At 42.3% G+C, this 21292-nt stretch overlaps 1 protein-coding gene across 20 annotated transcripts in view; it reads right to left on the bottom strand.

The window, feature by feature from the left end:
* Nucleotides 1–21292, bottom strand: part of BBX (BBX high mobility group box domain containing) — a 150373-nt gene that overhangs the window by 44186 nt on the left and 84895 nt on the right. For all 20 annotated transcript variants that reach the window (XM_087756817.1, XM_087756814.1, XM_087756819.1 and 17 more), the window contains 4 exons: nucleotides 19725–19895; nucleotides 17917–18159; nucleotides 11440–11638; nucleotides 4956–5023 (listed from right to left, as the gene is read on the bottom strand). In XM_087756817.1, coding sequence (XP_087612943.1) covers nucleotides 4956–5023; nucleotides 11440–11638; nucleotides 17917–18159; nucleotides 19725–19886 — 672 coding nt within the window. In that variant the 5' untranslated portion in view covers nucleotides 19887–19895. The remainder of the gene's footprint in view (nucleotides 1–4955; nucleotides 5024–11439; nucleotides 11639–17916; nucleotides 18160–19724; nucleotides 19896–21292) is intronic.

The following is a 21292-nucleotide window of genomic DNA, read 5'->3' as shown; positions in this document are numbered from 1 at the left end:
CAAATATGATACATTCATTAAATGTCACGTTTGAGTGTAAAAGATTTACATGCATAACTCCTAGAAGCATAAGGTACTCTTAGTATAAAATAAGGTATGTAGCATGGCTTATAGGAAACAGAAGAAAGGAAGGAGGCTTTGTGAGATTTTAGAAAAAGTAACAGGATGGATTTTTTTTCCCCTAACCATTTTAAATTTTTAATGAATTTTCAGTTTATTTAAAACATTTTGATGCAGATTTTTTTTCTTTTATTTATTACCAAAACAAGTATGTCAATAGCATGTATTAGTGAACGCACACACGAGATTTAGCTAGCAACTGCATCTGTTGCCGGTAAGCACAAAGCACCACAGAATAAGCAGGCCTACAGCACACGCAGTTTGTACTGCTGCTCCTGCTGCTGTTTGTCCAAAATGCTTAAGCACTGCAACAGCACCAGTGGCATTTTGTTTCAGAAATCTGCTACCCATGCTCCCCTGAAAACACTAAATCCAAGTGTAGCAACCCACAGGCCAAGGGGAACTATACTGCACAACAATTTGCTTATGTACACAATCAAACTTGTTTCTTCCCTGCCATAAAACCAAGCAGTAACAGTGCCTCCATTATACTTATTAAACACCAAGCAGGATGTTTTATCAGTGTACTATGGGAGTATACCAACCCAAAGGGTTACAAAGAATGTCTTTTTAATGCCTGTTTTTTGCTTTTTCAATGGTTTGTGTTACTGTTTTCACTGATGTTATGTTTATTACTGCTTTTCTCATGTTTCTGTATGATCTGTTTAAGACGTCTGTGCCTCGGCAGTGGTGTGGATTGTACCAGGGACGCATGCCGATCTTGCTGCTGTCAAGTGACCCGTCTCTGAAGGTCTGAGTCTCTGCACTGGTGTGAAATATATAAGGATGCAGCTTGCATGTCCAGCACAGCTTGTTCACCTTGTAGTACAGGAACTGCAAGCCGTGGAAGGTGTGAAGCCCGGTTTCCTACAGCTTTGTGCGTAAAGAACAGATTGCCGGTGCCCAGTAACTGGGAAGAGATTTTGTGATTAGAACAACCATACTTTTCCTATCAATTTCTGTTATCTTTCCAAAATGACTGCTGTTGCCTTTGCTTGACAGGAGCACTAATTTGAGCTTGTCTCTTCTACTCTGCTGCTCCTCACACACTCCTGACTTGTGGGAAATTTATTATCTCCAGGACTTCTAACCTCTGCTGGGCTGAACCTGATCAAAGCCTTAAAATAATTACCGGAGGGAATGGATGCACAGATAATGCCACTGCATACGTCTCATTTCCTTCTGTAATAAAATGGCCTCAACATCTCCCATTTCTTCTCCTCTTTCCTCCTCTTAGCTCTACCTTCAGCTGCACCAAGAGATTTTTCACTTCCAATCAACACCCTGGGCATACCACCCTGCGCAGACCCGGCATCGCACACAAGATAACCTTTTGTTCTCAAAGAGAAGGAAACCGCAAGGATAACGCCTCCGTAGCCTCCCTTTCCCCGCAGGTTACCCTAACCGGCTCTAAGACGGATCACGCCGAAGGAAGGCGAAAGACAGCCCCTGGCTCACCTTCCACACGGACTGATGCCAGGCTTTAATGCCGCCCTGATATCAGTGCCGGGCAGCGGCAAGGAGGGAAACTGGTACAAGAGCCAGGTTTTGGACTACGCTACAAGTTCTGGGATTTCTGGGCAGTAACGTACAGACAGGCCACTAGGTGCTGCTGTAAGGCAAGCAAAGGGCCCGACAGGACAGTAAGCGAGATGTGGGGGCTAGGAGCGCTCCTCACCCAGATTCAGCCTTTCTGCTAATAAACCTGCCGTGAGGACCAGGCTTTGCCTAGCACAACGACAGTAGCTGGAGCAGACCTGTCTGGCACTTCTGCTCGGGTGTTCAACAAAATATACTCGTGTTCACATCGTAGGAACTGATGTGAGGACCCACAGGTCTGTAACTTCTCTTGCCTATCTGCTTAGTAACTCCAGCCACTGCTTGGAAATCAATCCTGTACCAACACTGAGTTATGTTATCAGAAGAAAAACTCTACAGTCTATTGAAAAAAAATTACAAAAATAGGAACATAACCAGCGACATACAGAGATTATTATTCAAGTATCATTTCCCCCATCTTCTCCCAAGTTCTGAGCAAACTATGCCAGTGCTGCCCTCTTGTCTATTAACAATTTTTAAGATGATAATAGTATTTAAGACCTATGCTTACAAGGCCACCCGAGTCTGCATAGTCATACATATGCATAAGCAGTCAAACTGCATGTTGACAGGTAATCTTATGTCTGGTGGTCCCCCAGTTTAAGAACCATACACATGCATGTGTATCTTACAGTACACACACACACTTTAATGATAATGAAGACTACATGGTATCATTTAGAGTATTCCTTTAAAAATGACACTGCATCTGTCTTTTTTTTTTTAATAGAAATGCCATAGTTTTAGATATACGACATATATTTATATACTTACATGCTCATAAAAACAATACCTATATTTTCCATAGTTAAGCAACTTTTCAACCTCTTCACTGACAACACCTCAGCAGTCACCTTAGCACACCAAATTCTCCCCCATGTCAATACCAACTCTAACACAACACAACTAACCCCCCTCCACTGAAGAGGAAAGCAGCTTACTAACTCTACAATGAATTCTTGAGCTTCTTACTGAGCCTGTCATACCACCTCCTAGCATGTTCTGCAAACCTCCCAAACACTGGTTTGAGCGTGAAACTGTTTTCAAGCATAAGCATGGAAATTGAACTACAGGCTGTCCCATAGGCATGCAAAGATCACCACCTTACGGCTACCCTGTCCACACACCCAAGGATGGGAAGCCAGAAGTGCTGTTCAGTTATCCAAGTCTAAGTAGGTCTAGGATCTTTACTGCATTTGGGGAAACACAAGCCTAAGAAATATTTGCTCCATATCTAATCACCACTGAAACACTGAATCAAAAGGAAACAAAGGAAAACGGAAGACAGACCAGGGGCTGCCAGGCAAAGAAACCAAGGAAGTTCCCCAGTGCACAGAAACACAGCTGGAGACTTAACTCCTGCTGACACACAGTTAGGAGGACTGAACTTCATCCATTTGGGTCCCTTTTGAGAATATCAAGCACCCAGATTGTTCTGGAGAATGTATTTTACACAGGGGACCCTCTGAAAGAACTGGAGATGTGCAGTTTTGTTCCCTGGGAAAGTGCTCTGACGCTTACCTGCTTCTCAGACAGTGTAGGACAATTACAATAATGGTAACTGATTAGTAAGTATGGGCTAATTTCTGGCCCAGCATGACTCTAGTGACAGCCAACAAATCCCTCAACTAGTTTTCTTCAGGCTGCATTTATGACAATTATTTTGCTCTGCATTTTGGGGGAAAGCAGATTATACAGCTTGCCTCTTTGATGTGGAGGGCCGGGTTTCAAAAGAAGACTACAGGCCCCAAAGAGCACAGCCATAGCATAGCTTATACATGAAGTAAATAGTACATCACAAGCCATATTGCATGCTTCTATCAGAAAAAATGGGGTTTATGTAGGCGCACGGGAAATGCGTCTCTTGGCTCAAAAAAGGAAAATCCTGATTAAAGAAACGTTCATATACCAAAACAATCACACAACATCCTTTTTGATTTGTCTCCAAATCCACGTGTAGATTTTATTCCTTCACTGCCATCTGAAATGGTACTGCTTGACACACTTTTCATGTAAAACCAAGAAAGCTCAACTCACAAGGTCATAGCAAAGAACTCAGACCAAACACCTTAATGGAACTGAGTATCTGTGACTATAATAGACCTTCCCTCTCATTTAAACATAACAGCAGAGTAGAAGACACTTTTTAAACTCCAAGCTGAGAGATACAAAGTTTGAAAACTACAGGACATTCTCATTTTAGCACAAAATAATCAATTTCTTTTCACTTCTCTGCCAACCTTACCCTAGTGTTTCTTATTTTTCATGCTACAGCACAGAAAGCCAGTACCCACATCTACACAAAGACTGCCATTGCTCAAACCAGCGTGCAAAGCATTGAGGAGTCTTGGCTCAGTCTTGGCAGTACAGGAGCAATCCATCTCAAATGCACTACACCTTTTGCATTTGGGGATATCACATATACATAGTTAATTATTGCTTTTCCTCCCAATAACAACAAAAAAAAGAAAAAAAGAAACCTTCCTCACTTCCACGGCTCTTCTTTCCAGGCTAGAGATTTATGGCAGTGACTACCTATTTTACCCAAGATACAAGCCCCCTTTTGAACAATTGTCAAAACTGGCCCAAAAATAGATCATAAATAATAATCAGTCTAAATAAAGACCAGAGGTCTCTGCACTACCAAATATGCAGGAACAATTTTATTTACTAGACTGCTTCGTAAAAACAAAATGCTTGTGATGGCAACTTAACTACAAACTTCTTTTTAGACATAAAGACTTGGTGAATATCAGTAGACTGCAATACTTTGATTACTTGTTAGCAGTTGCATGGTTTCAGAATGCATACATAATGACATTGACTGTACGGAAATTATTAGATATTTATTTTGCGATTAGTGCGAAGGCCACAACTGTGTGAGGCATTGCACAAGCATATGAAATCCTTGCCCAAAAGAGCTTGCAAACCACCTGTTAACACAGTCACTGTATTTCAACCCTTCCACCTGTGACAATATCCTCTCAGGGGCAGACTTGCCTGGTCTGATAAAATATTCAGTCAGCGAAGTTAGTATTGAACCGATAAAAAAAACTGGGCCAACCTCTACGTTCACAGTTGGGATACAAGACTCATATCACAAGGCTCACACTTCAGTCCCACCTGAGGTTACCCAAGATGTATCTTAAATTTAATCTCCCACTGGTCAAATATTCCTCTTTAGATCTCTCTTTAAACTGAGGGCTCGTGGCAAGGGAGAGAAGAGAGTTCCTTACCTCTTGTGCAGTCAGGGCATGTTCCCCTGCTAGAAGCAGCATACTCAGGCCTCCCATTTGTGTAGGATCTGTTAAAAGAGTAACACCAAATCTTAAGTTTATTCATTTGCTTGTTTAAAGAACCTACCATTTGCAGTGTTAAACCCCCAGAAGACTACTTGTCACAGACACTCTAAGCAAGCTGCCATAAAAGGCAGTTCAAGAGAATCACAAATAACCATTTCTGTACCCTCTGGGAGAGGCTTTCAAAGCTGTTTGAAGGATTTAATTGGATTTGTGTGCTTAACACCCCATTGCGTGGATTTACAATTTTACTGCCAAAGGTTTTATGTACTACAGAGATGGATATCTTTAAAAACAGCAACTGTAATGATCTCATACATAAATATACACAAAGATGCTCTAATATCACACGTTTATAACTCAATGGATGCTCCTACTGAGGGAGTGGTTCCCTTCCTTAGCCACTGAACAAGTAAAAGGATGGAACAAAATGACACGATCAAGCTCTGAAGCAAAATTTCTATTTTCATTTAGCTTTAATTTAGAGCTGTGTTTAGTGGTGAAAAGTGCCAGCCTGACAGCTCTGAAGCATGAAGTGTTGATCCTCTGTGCCAGAACAGCACAGGCACTGGCCAGGCAAGCTGCCTGCATACTTGTTGCCCTGCCAATACAATATATAATTGAGGAAAGTAAAATGGAGATATAAATGTTCTTTCTGCAAGTATTTGATGCTGACAGCTTCTTGCCTCCAGCCTTCCCGCACCTCAGGAGCTCGGAAAGCGACAACAAGAAGTGAAAGCAATGAACACTGGCACTGCATTACTCATGGACTGGCTTTTCCACTCAGAACAGTGGTTGCTCTTCATCATTATGAAGACTAATTGTCTGATTTTGGGGGAGTGCCTTGGAAGCAATGCAGGGGCCCGATTTAACAGAGTGTCACGGAGAGAGAGACAGACAGAGAGTCTGTGGCCCAAATGTCTCACACAACAGCCACAATATGAGAGAAAGGGAAGCATTAGCCTTGCTGTATTGCTGAGATGTCAACTTCAGTAACGATGAGACACCGAAGATAAGTAACTTCCCCCAGGTTTCACTAAGCGTGCACTCACAGTTTCCAATTTCCTTTCACTAAACTATACAAAACCTCTCTCTACAACAATAAATTACCCGTGTCCAGGACCACTCCCTGGAATGGAGGCCAACTGGCACAATTACCCTCATCCATTTGGTTGCATTTTGTTATGCAAAATTTGGATGCAGAATAGCTGCATCCAAAACGTCCACTGGGAAATCCCCTGGCCCATTTCCACTCATGAGCAGTGCCGAGGAATCTGTTGAGCTTTTCAGCTGAAGCGGGCCAAACCTGTACATGTAAACCTCCAAATGACTTAGTGCTACAGATGATCAAGATCCAGTTCACAGGAATACTCACTGGTGCTGTTTAATTCAATACCACAGATGCTGCCTGTTGTGGTTTAACCCAGCAGGCAGCTAAACACCACACAGCTGTTTGCTCACTTCCCCCCTCCACCCAGTGGGATGGGAGAGAGAACCGGGGGGGGGGGGAAGTAAAATTCATGGGTTGAGAAAAACAGTTCAACAGGACAGAAAAGGGAAAATAAATAATAATAAATAATAATAGAATATAGAAAACAAGTGATCCACAGTGCAATTGCTCACCACCTGCTGACTGATGCCCAGCCAGTCCCTGAGCAGCAGTTGCCGTCGCCGTCCCCTGGCCAGCTTCCCCGGTTTATATACTGGGCATGACCTCACATGGTATGGCACAGCCCTGTGGCCGATCTGGGTCAGCTGTCCTGGCTGTGCCCCCTCCCAGCTTCTTGTGCACCGGGCAGAGCAGGGGAAGTCGATAAGTCCTTGACTGGTGTAAGCACTGCTTAGCAATAACTAAACCATCAGTGTGTTATCAACATTATTCTCATGCTAAATCCAAAACACAGCACTATACCAGCTACTAGGAAGAAAATCAACTATCTCAGCCAAAACCAGGACACTGCCAAAAGTTCTCCCTCAGATAGCACCTCACACTGACATTGACAGGGTAAGCTTTTTCAGTACTCTCAAAACAGCAGTAAAAAGAACCAGAGGAAAGCAGTGTGAATAAACCAGGCTCATCCCTTATCATAGAAGAGTGGTTCATTATCTTAAGAATACAGCCTAAATAGCATCTGGCTTCAAACCCAATGTTCAACTGGAATTAATTTTTTCCTTTACCATAATAAACAGGTAGAAGATGTGTGTGGGGTTTTTTGTAATTTTGGGGGGTTTTTGGAGGTTTTGTTTTGTTTTTAAACTTTTAAATAAAAAAGATATTAAGTTTCTACAAAGAGACGAGGCACTATCAGAAGCGTAGAATCTAGTAACAAGAAGTGGTTGAAGAAATGGAGACAGAAAATGGGAAGGGCCAGAAAGTACCTAAGCACAATTCGTAAATGAAGCGATCCTGTCAGCACAGCACTTTTTGCCAGCAAAATACTTGATCAGAAGTTCAGTCCTTCAAACAGTAGGACAGCAGAGCAATTAAGAAGTTACAAGTAAACACATATCGTGAAACATAATGCCTAAGCAGGCAGTTAATCTGGAGGAAAAAGAGATGGGAAGAGACCTCCAGGCCCATCATAAACTTACTAAGCTCCATATTAACCAGCAAGGGCTTGGCTGGTTGCTTTCTACTTTCTTTATTCCCATCGGAAGGCTGTTGCAGAACCCAGATCTTCTAAGCATTAAGAGCTTTCTTCCAGTTTTCAGCTTCAATTTACTCAGGGCCAGGTGGTACACATTTTTTCTGGTGCCCACATCTTTAAGATTAAATAACTGTTCTCCCTAAATGGTATTTCCCTCTTCTGTGTTTACAGGAGTCACCCTACTCTTCTTCCACTTGCTTTCCCAGCCTCAGCAAATCAAGATCTCCTGATATCATCAAGCATGTCCATCTCCCACAGTCCCAGCGATCCCTGTAGCTCTCCTCTCCAGTTATTCCAGGTAGAATTCATCTTTCTTGTACGTGAATGACCAGAATTATCAGACCAACCATGTCAGATGAGCTGTGCTCTGTTCAATGGCATTAACTCTTCTCTACAGTTCCTGAAAACACTTTGCCTGACACACTGCAGTACAGCACTTTCTTATGCCCACATCACACTGATGACTCCCAACTGCTCTCTTGTGCATCACGTTAGTTGCCTGCGGGTCATCTTCTGCCTCCTCAGTTTTGGTCAACTGGAGAACATCCAGCTTATGGCTCCAAAATTCTTCCCCCTCATCTAAATATCTTCTTGGGGGTCTCAGCTTTCTGCCCTTCAACTAAGTAGCTTATCATAACAGGACAAGGATAGGACTGTTTTTTCCCCAAGTAAGCGAACACTTAAACTGTTTATTTAAATACAAAAATTAAGAGGAAGGAAAAAAATGACAGCTAAGTGGAAAGTAAAAGTTTAATTTAGTGCTTAAACAACTTTAATACTTATGCTGCAGCTGTAGCAGAGGGCTAGCATTTAGATGTCTGATCACGATAGAAACAAAAATCCTTCCACTAAGGTTTCAAATTACAAAATAATTTCATCTAAGGGAAGATAAAATGTACATATGCAAACACTGCCATATGTTTATAGTGCCTTCTCAGCACAACAATGTTTCTCTTATGGCACTCAGAACTTGCTGGTATGAAAAATTAAGAATTTTAATTGCTATTTTAAAGCAATTTACAGTTAAATCAACAGTAGTGAGAAAACAGTACACGTATTTGACTTGCAGAATAGGAGGCGATTCGTGACTTTCTCAACAGCTTTTAATATTGATGAAACTTAAAGCCATCTCACTATTTGGGAATGACATACTTTGTTAGTATTAGTCTGGTTAGAGACTCAGCAGGCTGGCTTGCTCATCATTGCAATTTTTCAGTCAGAGGAAAGAAAGAACTGAGGAAGAACTAAGCAGAAAGGTGGCCAGCAGGTACCATTTCAACTGACTTTTACCTGGGTGCAGAATTAAGGTTCTTTCTAAAAAACAAAAATTGTATCTCTGTCAGGATATTGCCTACTCTGGGAAGTGTCTTTTTTCCACCCTTTGCTTCACTACAAAGCTTTTTGGCTCAGATATTTTCACTTTTCTGCGTCAGAAGAAAACTATTGGGAATCTTGCGCATTTGTGTAACAAAGCTGTTGCTCACTTAGCTCTGAAGTTGTGAGGGTAGATGCTGCAATGGTCACGTTCACCGGCGAACAGAAGTTGTCTTTGCCCTACGCCCTACAACAGATCACAGGTGAGCCATGCCATGAAAAAACCATGCTCAGTTACAACTTCCAGGCTGGATGAGCGGGGACTCCGCTAGTGGGTCTGCAGGTCAGAAGCCCAATGCTGCTGCCACACCTCAGGTTCTTGACACAATGGTAGGTCAACACAAGAGGCTTGAAAGTGGGGTGGTGATTGTTGGAATGCCAAAAAAAAAAAAAAAAAAAAAAAAAGGAGAGCTATGGCCTGTGTGGGACTTAAAGGAAGATCTTACTCTCTACATATCACATCTTCCAAAATGAAATGTAATATGTAAAAAGCAATCAAGACAGGATGAACAACTATGAACAAGTAAAACTTATTTCCTGGAATGATTCTGGAATCATATAATTCCTGTCCTAAGGAAGCTATCTGCCTTGAAGACGCAAGACAGTCAGTAGCATTTCAAAGGTAAAAGTGTTCCTGAGGTGGTTCAGCTCCATTTTAGTTCATTAGCTAGTATACAGCCTGGATTTTAAAAGAGGTTGTGCTGGATGGAAGAGTCAGGGTTGAACTGAACTACCACATGAAGTCAAGGAGAGGAGAACACAACAAAACATATTTAGCACGAACTGGTGTATAGTTGACAAAACAGTAATCCATTTGGCATGGCAGACTTGTCATGATTTGGATGCTGCTAACATCTCTGTCAGAAGCTGTTATTTTATGAGCTATTGTTATACGCAAGAAATAGCCAGCCTTCACTGGCATGAGGACTGGAGTGAGGCCCCTCTGAATTACTATGCTCACTGACTCAACCTGCAGTTAAAAAAAAAAAAAATTAAACCACATGTAGCACAAAAGGGCCTTTAGAAATGAATAGCTCTACAGATAAAACAATGGATTAGATTAGTTTCTAATTAATTCTTAAGTTCTCTGTCCTCTGCTCTGACAGGTGTTGATTCAAGATCCCTCTGTACTCAGAAACTCTACATCTGGATAGCCCAGCAGAAGCGGTGGGGGACGGCAGACCGGTAGACCAAGGCCTATTACCTGTTCTTTGTGTTAAGTCAATAAACCTGTAAGGAGTATAGAAGTTACTCCTCTGATAGCAAAAAGCAGAACGGGATGAAGGGGCTTGCGATTTTTAGAGCTGGTCTCCCATATATCGTAACTATGTAGCACAAAAAACTTTATTTCGGTCACATTTCACAATTCCTTCATAGCCAGAAGGAATTTCATTACAGGAATTTTCATACCCCTATACTGGCAAAAAGGTAAACATGCGTTTTAACCCCTTTTTATCCTTTTACACTTGTTCCATAAAACCATTTTCCACTCTCCAGCTCACGATCTCTCTAAGCAGAAAAGTCCTATCTACCACGCAGTCATAAAATAGGTAGGATATGACAAAGTTTCAAATACATCAGTATTTGTAAAATTAGAAGCTTCAAACAAAAACAAACAAACAAAAAAAAGGGTGGTGGGGAAAAAAATTATGTTCTACCTTGACTGTTAGGTTCTTGAGCTACCAGTATTTAACATTAATGTCTCTGTATTTCAAGGTCATGATTGCAACAGTTCTGCTATTTGTGGATATCAGCGAGAGATTATCTGCCTTTCACCAGTTCAGGCGCTCCACCTACACTTATTCACAGATTTTTTTGGTTTTTTATTTTTTTTTAATGTGTAAAAGGTTAGAATCCTCCCCTCCAAGGGGAAGGCAAAAGAGCATATTTTAAGTGAAATTAAATTATTCTTCATTTAAATACAAAAAGTTAGCTCCAGCAGCACATTCATCCACAAGAACATTAACACCTCAAACTTCATAGACACCCATAAATTATTTGTGTAAACAACAAATTACTAAACATAGTACAACACTCTACGAAAGAGACAAAGCATGCACACAATCAGCATTTTCCTTTTTGCCTAGAAAATGAAAATCTCGAACAGCAGATAAGCTGGAATTAAAAATCAATCAAATCTGGACCCCAAATGGGGTATGGTTTATGATGCCACATTTCTGGACTTGACTCTTGAAAGCAATCATGCATTAAGGAGAATTTTAGAAAGTTGTTATGCAGAGGTTTAACTAGTCTTGGCAACCTAATTCAGGACATGGAAAGTTATTTGCACTACAGTACCACATGCAGTAAAGAAAACTGCTATCACAGTTTGATTTCAACGCCACATCCTCAGACAAAATGAGGATGCTACATCTGAGTAATGTGGATGGAAATCTCACCTGCCATCCCGAAGTTAAGCTGTGGCATTTCTTCACTTTTTGTAACTTTCCTCGGGCTTGGTAAATCTTTCGCGGAGTCTGATGCAAAGGCCCATAGCTTTTTCCTGTTTGTAACCGTGGATGTCTGGGTTTTCACAGGTTTGTTTGTTGTAGGGCACCACTTGTACCCTGGATTTGCCTTCATAAATGCATCCTTGTACTAGAAAAGAAAAGGAAAGTTACCAGTCATGCCAGCCATGACATTATACTACTCACAGGGCAATAGAGTGCACTGCGTGTAAGAGGATTTAATACAGTAAATAATCCTTAAATATCTTGATTTTTTAACAGTTTAATCACATGCTTAGAGTCTGACCACAAACACAATCTATTAGGAAGAAATATGAAGATAAGTAGAGCTGTATTTAAAGAAGTGGGGTTTCTCTTTCTTCTCCTGAGGTTTTATCACCCAGAGCAGGCTGAAGTTCTGATCCTGCAAACTGCTCCCCAGCACTTGTATGCTCACTCTCTGGGAAACAAAGACAGCTATTTGAATTCTTCTGCAGGTACAATCTTTGTTTACTTTCTAGTTTGAATGAAATGAAAACATATATTTAGCAATAAAGGCAGCATGATGCTCCTTACCTTGCACTCATTTTTCTCTAACAGTTCTGTATTTTAGAATATTCGAGTATATGCTTTCCCAAACCAGGCACCAAAAATAAACCACTACCAGTATCGTCTCATTTTCAGTAACTTCTGATACATCATCCCAGTGTTCCTTCCAAAATGTACCATGCTGCATGGCTGCATAAAGTAGACTGGGACCATTTAAAACTTTCTGTGGCCTTGAGCACACAGCACACATCTCAGTTGTTTGCTGTATTCTTGGTATAACGCAGCAAAACAAACCGAGTCAGCCTACACATGGGGGTGGGGGGAAAAGGTCTGGATCCTACACAGTTCAGGGGGGTAGGGGGAAGGATGAGGACCTATTTTATTCACAAAATGCAACAGTCGTGTTCTCCAAGTATCTGGCTGACCAGACCCAAACAAGATTTGTGAATGTTAACAGCAATAAAAAGAGCACATTTCAGTATTTCAAATGTGTTGCTGTGCAAGGTGGAAAACAGGCAAATCAGAGGAACATGCCACGCATTCCAGCTGCAAATGTTTGCCTAACAACTGATAGGGGCGTAAGGCACTGGCTGCTGTGGGAGCCTGCCCAGTAAGTACCAGTGCTGACTGCAGGGAGGAGGAACCCCATACCTCCTCATGCACTAGGTAACTCTTGACAGAGGCAAACAACCGAAAGAGCGGTTTTATCCTGAAATACATGGCAGGGCAGCTGCAGGAAGTTTCTTCCGTCATTACGCATGTTCCCACCCACCCAGCTGTCATCAGTCCCAGTTACGGCACAGAGAAGCACCTATGCTTCACGCACATGCCTGCACAGAAATACACGCAGAGGGGAAAAAAATTCCCTTGGGTAGCAAATACAGAAATAGCACTGAAAACCTTGTCCTCTGATAGAGTCACTGCAGTGCTTTCCCAGATCAATAAACGGCATGCCTTGTGGCAGGATCGCCATCGCATGTGTATCGCTTACTTTCATTTCCATCTTAATCTACCAGCTGGCACTTGCTACCTCCAGACTGTAGCAAGGATAAAAACAATTCAGTTTACAAGAAGCACAGCACTGTGTGAACCCGCTGTGTGAAGTCCTGTATTTATAGAAATGGCTATAAATAATAAAAATCTGCAGGGACTGCTGACCCACATACACACTGTATTTTCTGAATAGGGTGTATGAATTACATCTACAAACTGAGGACTGCGACATCTCTCACCTCACCCCTTTTCCCTTTCCCTTAGTTTGGCTTGGGAGCTCAGTACACCACAAAAATAGCCTGGTGGAGGGAAGGGAAGGGGAGGGGGTAAGGGAAGAGGCGGAAAGGAAACACAGAGAGGAGCAGCTTTGCCTTCCATTGTTAAAGCCACAGCCCACTCACAAATCATGTCTCCAGCCCGCAGAGTGAAAAGCACAGAATCGCTAGCAAGGAGGTACATAAGCTCTTCGTATCAGCGTTGCTGCTTTGAGTAACTGAATTATTCTGTGGAGTAATTTGACAAGCCGACAGGCTGCCCATCAAATGAGAACCAGAAATGCATGCCATTTGTGAGAGGAGGCAGCAATAAGCTTTTAATCAGTTTCCAACACAAGCAATTCAAGTGAGGTGGTGTATTAATGGATTTTTTCCTCTGCAAAGCCAAGAAGCGAACATGAACTGCACTCTCCGAAGGGGAGGGAGCAAACTGAGGGAGGACAACTCATCGGCCCCCTTCACAGTTTCAACACTCAAGATAAATGAAAAAGAAAATGTAAAAAGTTAAACAATGGCCAAGAAGTAGTTTAAAAAAATGCATACAAGGGCCTGATCCAAATATCAGAAAGACTTTCAATATTGATTTTTGTGACTATTAGACCAAGGCCTAAAATTAAATGATAGATTCTGCTTGCCAGGTCATGAGAAGATAACTTAAATGAGCTACACAGTAATGAGGAAATGCTAAAGGCAATAGTGGAGCTTACTGTTTTCCTCCATTCAACCAACTGTGCAGTAAACCATCTTACCACAGCCAGTCTAAGGACACTAAAGTCACTTGAATAAAACAGAAGGTAAGTCCTTAACCTGGAATGCAAAGACACCACCTTGGTTCCCACACATGAGTGGTGGTGATGGCCTGGCAGGGTCACGTCCTGAAGTGCCAGGTAAGTTAGAAAAAGCACAGCGTATATTTGTGGGATCGGTCTGATGTATCATTTCTGTTTTGTGAAAGCCTGGGGAAGGATGCATTACACGGTGGGACCGGTGCCACTTTAGAGCTGAGGTTAAAAAAGGTGCTGCACTTCAGTGCAACTCCCCAAGTTGCTTTCATCACTAAATAAAAAAAGATTTGCCTTCTCCAGTGTGGTGGGAACAGGAGCTCACAAGTGGATTCCAGCTACACCTCAGGGTAGCAGTTAGCACGTGCTTAAGTTTAAATGTATGCTTAAATCCCACCAACTGGCTATTAAGTGTCACATGAATCCCAGAGATCTAACAAAACCCAAAACAAAACAGAACAAAAAACCAACAAAAAACCCCAGAAAATACTACACTCTGTTTTTCACTCCTGGGGGACGCAAGGTTCACATTACACGTTACAGTCCATACGTCACCCAGTGAACTTGCCAGACTCCAACGGGGAAGCCAGAACATTTGTCCCCTCCTACCCAGAGGCAGCTGCCAAAGCAGCGGCAGAGCAAGGACAGCAAGCTCCCAGTCGGGCTGGCTGTACCTGCGAAACCACTGGCTCCCAGTCGGGCTGGCCGTACCTGCGAAACCACTCGCAGGGAGAAGCGTTCAGCTCTGCCACTGAATGGCAGCAGCCTGGATTTATCAGGCTGCTCCCTACAAGAAACAACCCTGACTGCCTGGATCTTGCTGATGCAAAGACGTATTTAAAAACAAAATACTCTCTAGCGAGGGAAACAGGACTTGAACAATAATCTCACTGGATATTTTCCAAGGCAGCTGAATATTCCCAGTAAGCTCCGTAAGAGTTAACAGAAGAACACTACCCCTATTATTTTAGTAACTAAAAATGCTGGAGCATATTTATGAGTGCCCAGAATTCATTTTCCCCTCAGTAAAGGGAAATGCTAACAAACGGCAGCAACGCTTGTGGTTCCACCTGGGAGTATTTATCAGCTACTGGGCTTAAATCCTCTAGAATGAAACTTTCAAAGTTAAGTTGATCTACAAAGTCTGTAGGATACAAATAGAAAGCCTACTCCTAAAATAAACCACCAGCAGAAGGTGACACTGAGCTCTGCAGGCACAGTACAAGGTCTCCGGGGCAGGTGTTGCTACAAGAGACCATAAACCACGAGACCGAAAACAGAGATATCATGCGGACAGTTTTTCTAGGAAATAAAGGCACCCCAAGGTACAGAAAGGTACCTAATAGGATTTTCCAAAAGTGCCTACATGAACCATAGACCTGATTATCCTCAGTGGGAATCACGGCTAGAAACTTCCCAGAATTCCACTTGGCAAAAAGTTCAGGTGCCTCATTATCTTCCAAAATCCTAGATCTTGCATATAGCTAGATATGTGTAAGTAAATATGCCAATGCCTGGATTTGCACACTGCTGAGATAGCATCAGTTGCTGGTACAAAGCAGGTGAGAGACTGAAAGCTGCTTGCTTGAAGCTTGATCTGAGCTAACTGGCTTTGTAAACTCTGGCTTCAAGTAGCAAAAACATTCTCGGGACTGTAAAACAAGAGGGGTTGTAGCCACTGCAGTAGCAACCACTTCTGTCAGGCCCATTCGTATCTCTGGAAGAGGGATTCAGATGCTCAGGGTACATGAGATATGTTGTGGGGGTAGCGGACAGGACACAGGGTCCTTTGGGAGATGTGTGCCCTGCCAGGGCAGGGGCCATAGGCTATGCGGTAAAAACTGGAAGTCAAAGGGCACTGAAAAGCTGCATTTAAGTAACAAAAGCTCATCCACTGTATTTTCAACCACAATGAGCTTATACATACAGGTACTCAAACAGAAGATTATTGGTACAACGGTAATTTTATGTCCTTCCAAAGGCATTCACCTTCTTGACTTCTACATGAGCTCTCCTCAGGAAAAATACCGATAAAGGGTTTGCACTAGAGTTGACATCAACATCTTTTTGACAGTCTCAGCAGTAAGGCTAACTACAAAAGCAAGTATTAAAACAACCCATCAACACACATAGAATAGGCCTGTTGGTGAAGAAGGCCCAAATATATTCATTAACACATTATATCTGCTAATTATTGTTGTAACATACAACTGTTGAAAGAATAAAAATTACACACTCTCTCTCTTCTACACATTCTTGGAACTAGTTGTAATGATGTAAACTACTTAGATTTATTGTTTCGCTTTGACATTGAATATGCAATTTGTTCTTCATGCCAAGAAAAATAAATAAATCACTACAGGAACAATGATTTCTACAACAATATGATTAATAGTTTCAGATCTGTCACTTCATACAGAAGTTCTGCAATTATTTTCCTTCTTAATGAATGAGTTTTCTTCAGCAAGCCAAAAGGCTAAGGAAAAGTCACATCAGGTTTGTTTCTTCCAAAAATTATTTCTTAATTTTCATCTTTCCTTCCTCTGTATCTGTACTGGATCTCCTAATTGCCCTTTTCCCACACATTTCAAGAAGCACTGCTCATTTGGAAATGGGAATGCAGAACAAATCAGGAATGGCTGGACAAAGCTGAGGCTCAAGTATTTCAACACTATGTCACAGATGGGGAACTACAGAGGTACTACAGACCCTGCTTCCAAAAGGACCCGCCATGCAGAACACTGCGTTTTTCCTGTGGACCTTTCCATGCTCACACAAACTACTGAACAGCCAGACCTTATATACATGTGTTAACAGTAGCAGACAACTTCAGGTGTCAGGGCAGGTATGGATAACAGTTTCCCCAATCGTTTCACAGCTACCTGTACTTCTTGCAGCGTGCTAGCATTACTCGACAAATCAAAGAGATGTTCTTCCTTCTCACTGGCCCTCCATTACTTTTTCTAAGATTGAATTCAATGGTGACCCGCAATCTACATCACATAGGTAATTACAGGGATCTGTTTGGGGGTGATGTTATCAGCTTAAGTAACTAGCTGTGTCTCTCTCGCTTTACTATCGATTTCCGCAGCCTTCTTGGGGCCAGCTTACCAAGCAAGCTATTTCTTAAGAAGCCTCATTTAAATTTTAAGTTGATGTAAACATACTTTGTGAAATATGGGGATAAATCTCTTTTCCTTGCTCCCAGTTAAAGGGCTCTAACTATGCAGTGCTCTCTGATTCAGGTATTGGACTCTGCCTTACCAAAGGTTGCTCTATCAGAAACTGGTTAACAATACATAGGGAAAGTACTTCATGAAACACTAATAATTTTTAAATTCTTTAGCATCAAAGGTAAGAAGGGACTACATTTGCCGACTATGCTTCTGGTTTGGTCCACCTGTATTATGATAGCAACCTGTATTATCAATAGCAAATGCACAGCTTGAGCTAAGTATCACTAGTCAGCTGACACTGAACTGTATGTTATCGTTTTCAGTGGCCACTATCCACACACTATCCACGTGTTAATGCTTGTACTGCAGGAATTATCAGGTGATATCTATCACAAAGTGCATATATTTGTACCAATGACTACTAGAGCCAGGGTAGTTCATGTACACAGACCCATTTCTTTTCATTCTGGTCCAAAGGACCAAGTGAATCGAAGCAAGAACAGCAGCTGCTCTGGGCACCATAATCCTGCTGGGGAAGCTGAGGAACTCAGGGAAGAGAAAGACCCCACAGAAAACATCTAATACACAGAGAAAGAGAAGACAGACAAACAGGTAATGAACTCCCTTTACATCCACCATTCAGACAGAACATACCTCCTTGGCCATGTCAGTGTACTTCTGCTTTTCTTTTGGATCTAGAACAGCCCACCAATCTGCCAAGATCTTGGTTGCGCCACGATTATCGAGGCGAGGGTGTTCTTTTCGCACGAGAGAGCGATGGCGTTTGCAGAACAAGAGAAATGCATTCATTGGTCGGCGAGCTCGTTGCTCTGAGGACTCGTCATCTTCAGTTTCATCAGCATCCTGCTCTAAACCATCAGCGCCAAGGAGTGGCACCTAGCAGAACCGAAAGGGAAGAGGTGTAAACTCAGTTATCCGCGCTTCTCACGGAGACTGAGAGTCTATGTATGCTGTGTGTGAACGCGGGAGACGCATGCGGATACACACAGCTGTCTCCAAAGGCCATCCATTCTGTTCAGAAGACCTGGAGTTCTACATCAAACCTCCTCACCTGACGGTTCACAGTTCTCTCATGCTCTCTGCAAGAGAAACTCTGACTTACAAGTGGAGCAGATGTCTAAGCTGAGGACCATTCTCTAGTAACGGTCCTAAAGGGGCTGGAGGGAGGAGATCCTTCCTACCCCCTTCCTACAACCTAGAAATCATTTCAGTGGGATGATGTGAGCATGGCTACCTTGGACATCAATCACTTGTGTTTGCAACTACGGAGTGCATAGGAAGGAAAGTGCATCGGTAACAGTTGTTTCCCCATCTCCTGCCATCCATTACTCAGCCTGTGAGCTATGCTGCAGTGCAGCCACTGCACAGCTGCCCAGTCAGAGCCAGAGGGCAAATCTCAACAGAATACACTGCCAAAATATGCTCTCTCCGCTTACAGGCCAGTGTATCATTCCTACAAGGGATGCACCAAAGACTAGTTCTGTCTGAATAAAACGAATTACTTTGAGACAGAAAACGATCACCTACCTAACTGCAACATTACTAATTTATACCACATTGTGAAAGTGACCTGTAAGGTCAACAGAAAGCACTGTCAGAATATCAGGCTCCTCCTTGCTGCTCCTTATCCTTGTCAGGGTCATACTCTTCCTTATCAATATGTGGCTCAATGCAGTCTCCTCAGCACTGACCTCTCTCTTTCTGCCTTAGGAAGGAATCAAGGAGATGCAGATATGAACATTATCTACATGATGGAAACATCACGTCTCCGCGTAAGCCATTCCCACTTCTTCTTAGAGGATGAGTCTAACTGTATATCTACGAGGTGCTACTTGGGGGGTCCTTAAAAAAAAAAAAAGGTAAGGCCAGTGTCATGGAACAATACCAAAATACCAAGCGTCAAACCAAAGACAGATTATTCCACCTATGCTCTCAATATTCTGCAGGATAAGTTCAATTTCACGTGCAAAGATAGTAAGAATTGTTGACAGCTTTTTCCTTCTTTTTCCCTTTTGATCTTTTTATTTTTTAAATTTTTTTTTAAAGAAAGAAAACTATTAGCTTGGTATGTCCTCAGAGCCACTAGAAGCAGATATCAAGCACAGGCTAACTTCAGGTCTAAAATAATCAATTAAAAAAAACATGTCAAAAACCCACCTTGAGCAATCAAGATCGAGAGGTGCAACCCAGTTAAAACTCTTACAGTCTAAATCTAAAAAAAGAGAGTTTTGTCCAAGGTTTCAAAAGCATGATTGACAACTCACTTTTTTGTGTTATTTGCTACTTGCCTTTATAGCCTTATGGGCACAGCATCACTTCTTTTAATTGGCTGCATTTGTTCACAAAAAAGAACAGCAAGAAGCAAACAAAACAAAAACACAGCTAGGGAGAATCTGACCCATCATTAATCTTCTATGGTCAAAGAATCCAATGAAGCCTACCTTGTCAATATCTTCCTCTTCCTCCTCTTCTTCCTCCTCTTCAGAGAAGTCAAGGAGTTTCTTGGAAAGCAGGGGATGCCACTGAAGACACTTTCTTTTAGGTCGCTTCCCGGTTCCTTCTCCTTCTGTCGAATGATCCTTATTCCTACTACTGCCTTTCATTACTGTGACCTGTCATGCAAAAACAGTTGTAAGTTAAAAGCAAACCCTTAAGCATAAATGGCCATCGTATAGATATTTAAACCAGTGACAAATATATGGGGCACTAACGCAAGACTCTCAGAAGATTTTCGGCAAGCTAGCAGACAGAAGTTTATTCCAGTTATCAACAACAGCATGGAATATCTTTTCCAATTTTAACATTTCCACCTAATGCCCAGATTAATTAGCAATATACAGTTCAAGAGCACGAAGCAAGGACACTAGCCAGTCCAGCTCTCCAATGTGCTCCTGTCTGGAGGATAGCAGAAAAGTCCTCACACTTCACTGGTCAAATGAGTAAGAGACTCCACAGCTCTCCCACACCTGTGTCCACTGTAGTTTTTCATATTTTGCCACCGAAAGTGTCAGGATATCCCTCTTTTTAGCTGTGGAACATATTGCCAGCCACCCATCTGTTAATCACGCACTTATATATAGCAATGTTGATGCAGAACCCCATGACACTATGAGCTAGGATTTCCCAAGGGCCATTAAAAGGTGCAATAGGGGAAATCTGACTCCCTGCCTACAAGTGAATTTTAATACATGAATTTGAAGCAAACAACCAGAAGTAGTTACCCTGACACTTCCAAAGTACTCATCAACAAGAGCCCCCACACAGCAAACAAAACAAACCATCCGCTGAACCAAGTGCATGCAGAAGCTAATACTCACACGCCTATCTTGTGTGTGCATGTCCTCATCTAAAAGATACCTCAGAACTACCTTTCAGTAAAAATACATGCTCAACACATGCTAACTACCAATTTAAAGGGTGGCTTAAGAGATCTGCTACCCACGTAAGGGGCAAATAAATACATAAATAAAGAAAACCAGCACATCACATCCGAGTACCAAAGCCCACAGGAAGCAAGCGTTGCCGAGACATGGTCTGGTCCCTCGTAGCCTTCTGTTTACACTGCATAATGTCAATGATAATCCTGACAGGAGCATCCTGGCTTTCCAAGAAAACACCACAAACATCAAAACAAACCAATCCTGGAGAGTGGCTAGCCAGCTAGATCTTTCTAAAGCTGACAGAAATTGATGAACTCTCACAGGGGCTTCTTGCCAGCAGGATAAATAAGCTGGGCTAAGTCCTGGTCCCATAGGCAAAGCCAGAAGAAGCTCTTTTGTTGACTCTCAGGAGAAGGGCATGAAAAAAGAAGCCGAGCTTTGTAACTGCAAGGCCACATCGTATTTTAGGATGCCGCTTTCTGGAAGATGCCTGCTAGAGCACTGATGTTTCAGCCTACAGCGGCAGAAAGGAAGGGTGCGACACCTGTACTTATCCCGGTTGCCCAAGCCCTGGTGCCACTGTTGGGGTGAATGCCTCACCAGAACCACCTCACACAGCGGCTACAGCC

Source organism: Nipponia nippon, unplaced genomic scaffold (assembly GCF_047370975.1).
Source record: "Nipponia nippon isolate SJK-2023a ecotype South Korea unplaced genomic scaffold, ASM4737097v1 scaffold_2, whole genome shotgun sequence".
Lineage (NCBI taxonomy): Eukaryota > Metazoa > Chordata > Aves > Pelecaniformes > Threskiornithidae > Nipponia > Nipponia nippon.
This window is presented reverse-complemented; position numbering and strand designations above follow the sequence as displayed.